General features: G+C 37.4%; 1 protein-coding gene across 1 annotated transcript; it reads left to right on the top strand.

Moving 5' to 3' along the window:
- The first annotated feature begins 2,374 nt into the window (after positions 1-2,374).
- LOC102897775 (olfactory receptor 51B6) lies at positions 2,375-3,313 on the top strand. The gene has a single exon (XM_006915694.1). The coding sequence runs from the start codon at positions 2,375-2,377 to the stop codon at positions 3,311-3,313; it is 939 nt and encodes a 312-aa protein (XP_006915756.1).
- The last annotated feature ends 1,876 nt before the right edge of the window (positions 3,314-5,189 follow it).

Genomic DNA, 5,189 nt, shown 5'->3' with positions numbered 1-5,189 from the left:
GCCCAAAGGAAGATGAGAGAACATGTGAAAGGTAAAAGTCTAAGCAGGATGTCTGGAGTGTCTGCGCGGAACCCACAGTTTATGTGGCAGAATTTGAGATTTTGAGGATTAGCTTCTGATCCATGCAAAACCTAGTCCCTTCTAAGACAGAGACTCTGGGAGATGATGAGTGACTGTAGGGATGAAGAAAAGCCTAGGATTTTTAACCTCTCCAGAATTCACAGATAATCTCATATACCACAAAGACAGCTCTGAGTAAATTGAGCAAAAATGCTGTTTTTCAGTGTGGAAACAGAAAAAAGTGGCAGCAAGCTTGCTTGTACTCCTAAATACTATGAAGATTTCATTCATTTCTGGAGTCTTTCTAATCCATAGTGCATAAAAAAAACTCTCATTCGCTTAATGCATCTGTCACCTAGGACATGTAAACGATATGACTTTATAGAATGGGGGGAATAGGTTATTGTAAGGATTCTGCGAAAAAAAAAATGATGTACATGTACTGTCCTAGTGTCTTGACACGAAATGGAAACTCAGCAATTATTTATTTCTTTCATTTGCCTTTGAACTCTATCTTCCTTGTCTGGTGGCCCCACCCTCCCCACTCCTGCTTCTTTAACCCTGAATACACTGAGTGTTTTCTGAGCCTTTGAAGACAGAGTTGCTTTTCCCTCAAACTATTTCAGTCCCAGTGCTCCAGGTGTAATGTCATCTGCAGCTACCTTCAGAAGTCCCTACCCACACTCACCACTCTCCTTTTCTCCTTTCCCTTTCTGCTCAGACACATCATCTTTTATCCACTGGTCAGATCAACTTTAGCTTAATACTTTCAGTTACAGTCAAACCTAGGCTCCTCAAAACCCCATCATCTTATATTTCTTCCTAGGCTTCTTAAAAAAATTGACATGTCTCAGTATCAATGACTAAAATTGATGTATACCCACCAGGTAGAGAGTGAAGAGGCTCTTCTCAGTGATAACAAAACTTCAAAAGTGAAGAATAATTTATTTCTGGCAAAGCTCTTTCTCATTTGCAATTTCAGTCTATTCTTACACCCTTCACCAAGAGCATGACTGGACGGAAATCACTACAGCCACTTAAATATAGTGAAACCAAAGCCCAAGATTAAATGACTTTCTCAATATCATTATTGTCACAAAGTAGCAGAGCCAGAACTTCAACCAACATCTTCTAAAGGTAAAAGCCTGGTGATCTTACAAACACGTTTTCATAGGCAAAGAGGAGTCTGGGAAGTCGTGCATTAAATTTACACCAAGATGTTCTTTGTAAAGCACATGAGATATACAGCCCATACTAACCTTAATAGAAGGCGGCCCCATTTTTCTCTGGCTAATGCCAGAGACACCAATGCACGCTTTTTTTCCTCACAGAAATTGGCTGCCTGCACCAGTTAATACCTTAAAATTCAAATGTCAGAGTCTTCCCACTTATGTGAAGTCTCAGTAGACTCCATAGCTTTTAAAAAATGTTTTCCTTGAACTTGCTTAAATAATTAATTTGTATCTTTGTATCTCCAAGTAGGTGGTTATCTAACAGGAATTTATCTTGTACTGTTAATAAATAATGCTCTCAAATGCTTATCATAAAATCCACCTTTATTGCTCATTTTTGTATCTGTTATGAAATTTTGAATTCTTTGAGACATAGCACAACAATAACTAAGGTATTATGATGCTAGGCAACATGGATTTTGAGGTCTACATATTAAAAATAAACCCATACAATTAACTCATAACATTTTTATAGTCTCCTAAAAGTCTCTAGAATCTCATCAACTGAATTTCCCCTTCAGATGTATTAGTCTTAGTCTTTCCCTCAAATCAACTACGTCTATTTTATTTTATTTATGTATTTATTATTTGTTTGTTTTGCCCTAGGCTGTTAATACCTGTTCTTCCAATGCTTCTCAGAATCAATTTTTGACTGGTCATCTAGGTTTCATACATTCTGGGAAACCTTTAAATCTTCTCTCGAAACCACCAGTCAAGATAAGGAGCACCATGAAAAACATCCTGTAAGTTTTGACACTATTATGAAACTATTCGGATATAATGATTTCTTCTTTTATTTTGCCCTTATTTTCTTGCTTATGAAATTTATAAGGACATCAACCAGGTCTATTCTGCATACATTGCTGCATCTCCAGTATATGGTTCATTAACTCTTTATGATCAATCCTGAATAACGTATAGAGTTGTTCGCACATTCTATTCTCCCTAGGAATCTCTAGAGAATTACTAAATTACCACCTTTACTATTTAAATAGTGTATGAACAGGTGATACACTCAAAAGACAACCAGAGCTCCTGCTGCATTACCTGAAAGGAATATTTTCTTCTTTGAAAGGCCTGCAATGTGGCTCAACACCACTTCTTCCCCATTTCTGCTTACTGGGTTCCCAGGCATGGAGAAGGCACATCACTGGATCTCTGTCCCATTATTGGTAGTTTACATCTCCATACTTCTTGGTAATGTCACCCTTGTCTTTCTCATCAGGAATGACCATAACCTTCATGAGCCCATGTACTATTTCTTAGCTATGTTGGCAACTACAGACCTTGGAGTGACATTGACCACGATGCCCACAGTTCTGGGTGTCCTGTGGTTGAACCACAGAGAGATTGCCCATGGGGCCTGCTTCGCACAAGCCTACTTTATCCATACTCTTTCTATCGTGGAGTCTGGTGTTTTGCTTGCCATGGCCTATGACCGTTTCATTGCCATCCATAACCCTTTGAGATACACTTCCATCCTTACCAACGCCAGGGTAATAAAGATTGGGATAGGGGTATTAACAAGGGCTGGTCTGTCAATTATGCCAATAATCATTCGCCTTCACTGGTTCCCCTATTGTCGGTCTCATGTACTCTCTCATGCTTTCTGTCTCCACCAAGATGTCATCAAGTTAGCCTGTGCTGACATCACCTTCAATCGTCTCTATCCAGTTGTGGTTGTATTTGCAATGGTCTTGTTGGACTTTTTCATCATCTTTTTTTCCTACATTTTGATCCTCAAGACTGTCATGGGCATTGCTTCTGTAGAAGAAAGGGTCAAGGCCCTCAACACGTGTGTCTCCCACATCTGCTGTATCCTGGTTTTCTATGTCACTGTAGTTGGTCTGACATTTATCCATCGGTTTGGAAAACATGCTCCTCAAGTGGTCCACATCACAATGAGCTACGTACACTTTCTTTTCCCCCCTTTTATGAACCCTGTTATCTATAGCATTAAAACCAAGCAGATCCAGATCGGAATAATTCGTTTATTCTCTCTGTCTCAAACTAGAGCATAACTTTGACTCATGGCTCTTCAAGTAATAACTAAGGAAACTTGGACAAGTTGATAGCTTTTTGATGGAGGCAACTAAGGAAAGGCATGGTGTTGGAAGTCAACCTCTCTGCTATTTAGATCATCTTATGCTGCCTATTTATTGCTGAGTTGTATATAATACATGCAGGCAATACTAACATATATCTCAAGTTTCCATCTGATTTTCTGTTTTCCCAACTAACTCACCCTGTTTGGTGAGTCTATGGCACCTGATATGTTATTCTTGGATCTATGGTATGGGTCACCAGTGTTTGAGACAAATCCTATTATTTTATCATATGTTCTGCATGTATTGGCTCTGATACACCTAACAGTTACAGTCTTGACCTCAGACATTCATCTAGTTTTTTCACTTTTATGGAATTAGTTGCTATCTAGAGAATTGCTCTAAATTTTAATGAAATCTACTTGTCCTCAGTTCAATATGCCAACTCTAGGGAGAGTATACCTAAGTCTGTTCAGCTAAATTTTTGAGAAACATTTATTAAATATTTGTATTGATTACTATTGTTAATAATATATGTAAATATATGTACATAATATAATAATAGAGAAGTAATTGTATAATACTAAACAGATATAATTCCTCATCCAGATAGCCATTATCTTAATGAGTTATTCTCAGATACTACTGAACAGAGATATGTATTTTCAGATAGTAAAGTGGTATTATGGTTCCAGTTTGGAATAATGTTATAGATAAGACTGGGTGGATATTCCTGAAATGTACAAAATATCAGAGTTGAGAAAGAGCTGGTCATATGTGTAAGTGAGGGGAAAAGGAGAGGATGGAGGCAATGCTTGTGACTAGAAAAAAGAATGTTCTTTTCTTGCTCCAAATAGCTATCAAAGTTGATTTTGTACACAGTCTAGATGTGGGAGAAAGAGTCAATAGTCCTGTGGCCAGCTGAAGAGCCAGTACTCAAGACTCAAGTGACAGGTCGTAAAGTGAATCAAAAAGATTTCTTTTGAACAGAAGACAGAATATTAAATGGTAGGATTATACAAGGGTTGATCCAGTGACTAGTCACTTTCCTTCATATAGATGGACTCTTTCTCTGGGCTCCATCACACTGGTATTTAAAGTGGTCTCTGACTCTTATCTACTCCTGGTCACAGAAGGTTGAAAATTTCCCAGAATTCTCAGGAGAAACAAGGAAAAAAACAAAGATGAAACCAGATCTTTAGAGCAGCTTCCAGACTAGTAAATGATTTTTACCAGCTCAAGGGATTATTTGCTGGTTTATTCATTTATTTATTCATTTTTACTCAGTTGGCTTTGTGTCTGTAATTTGTGTGACATTTGTATTTGTCCTTTCATAGCTTTCATACTGTGTGCTCCAGGAGAATAATGATATTATAGATCTTTCCTTATGGTATTACAGTAACAGAGATAATCTTTAATAAAATACAAATTTTTGATTAAACTGAATGAAATTCGAAGGGACATATGTTTCCTTGTGTGTCTGTTGGTTCTTCTCTTTATGTCTTTGTTATTATGCCCTGTAATTCCCTCAAATATTTGGGTATCCTAAGCCATATTCTCACTTAATATCCTGAAAAACTTTAAGTCAGAGTTTATCCTTTCCTCATGGTCTTGGGAAAGACTTCAAGGGGATCTAAGTTTCATAAGAGGAAATATTTCTTGACTTTCTAGGCCTATTAATCCTGAGATCTGCTGTAGAAGACTAATATAAAGGGTATTGGATAACAAAATCTTTTATAAAGCCCTTCAAATGGGTACATTTGATTGACACTCTCAAAGGTTTCTTTTTTCTCTTCCTGTTCTTCCTTATATTAAAGAGATGGGATAGAGAGATCACAGAAAGAGCTTATAA

This window comes from Pteropus alecto, unplaced genomic scaffold, assembly GCF_000325575.1.
Source record: "Pteropus alecto unplaced genomic scaffold, ASM32557v1 scaffold395, whole genome shotgun sequence".
NCBI lineage: Eukaryota > Metazoa > Chordata > Mammalia > Chiroptera > Pteropodidae > Pteropus > Pteropus alecto.
Note: the sequence above shows the minus strand (reverse complement) of the source record. Positions and strands in the feature narration are given on the sequence as shown.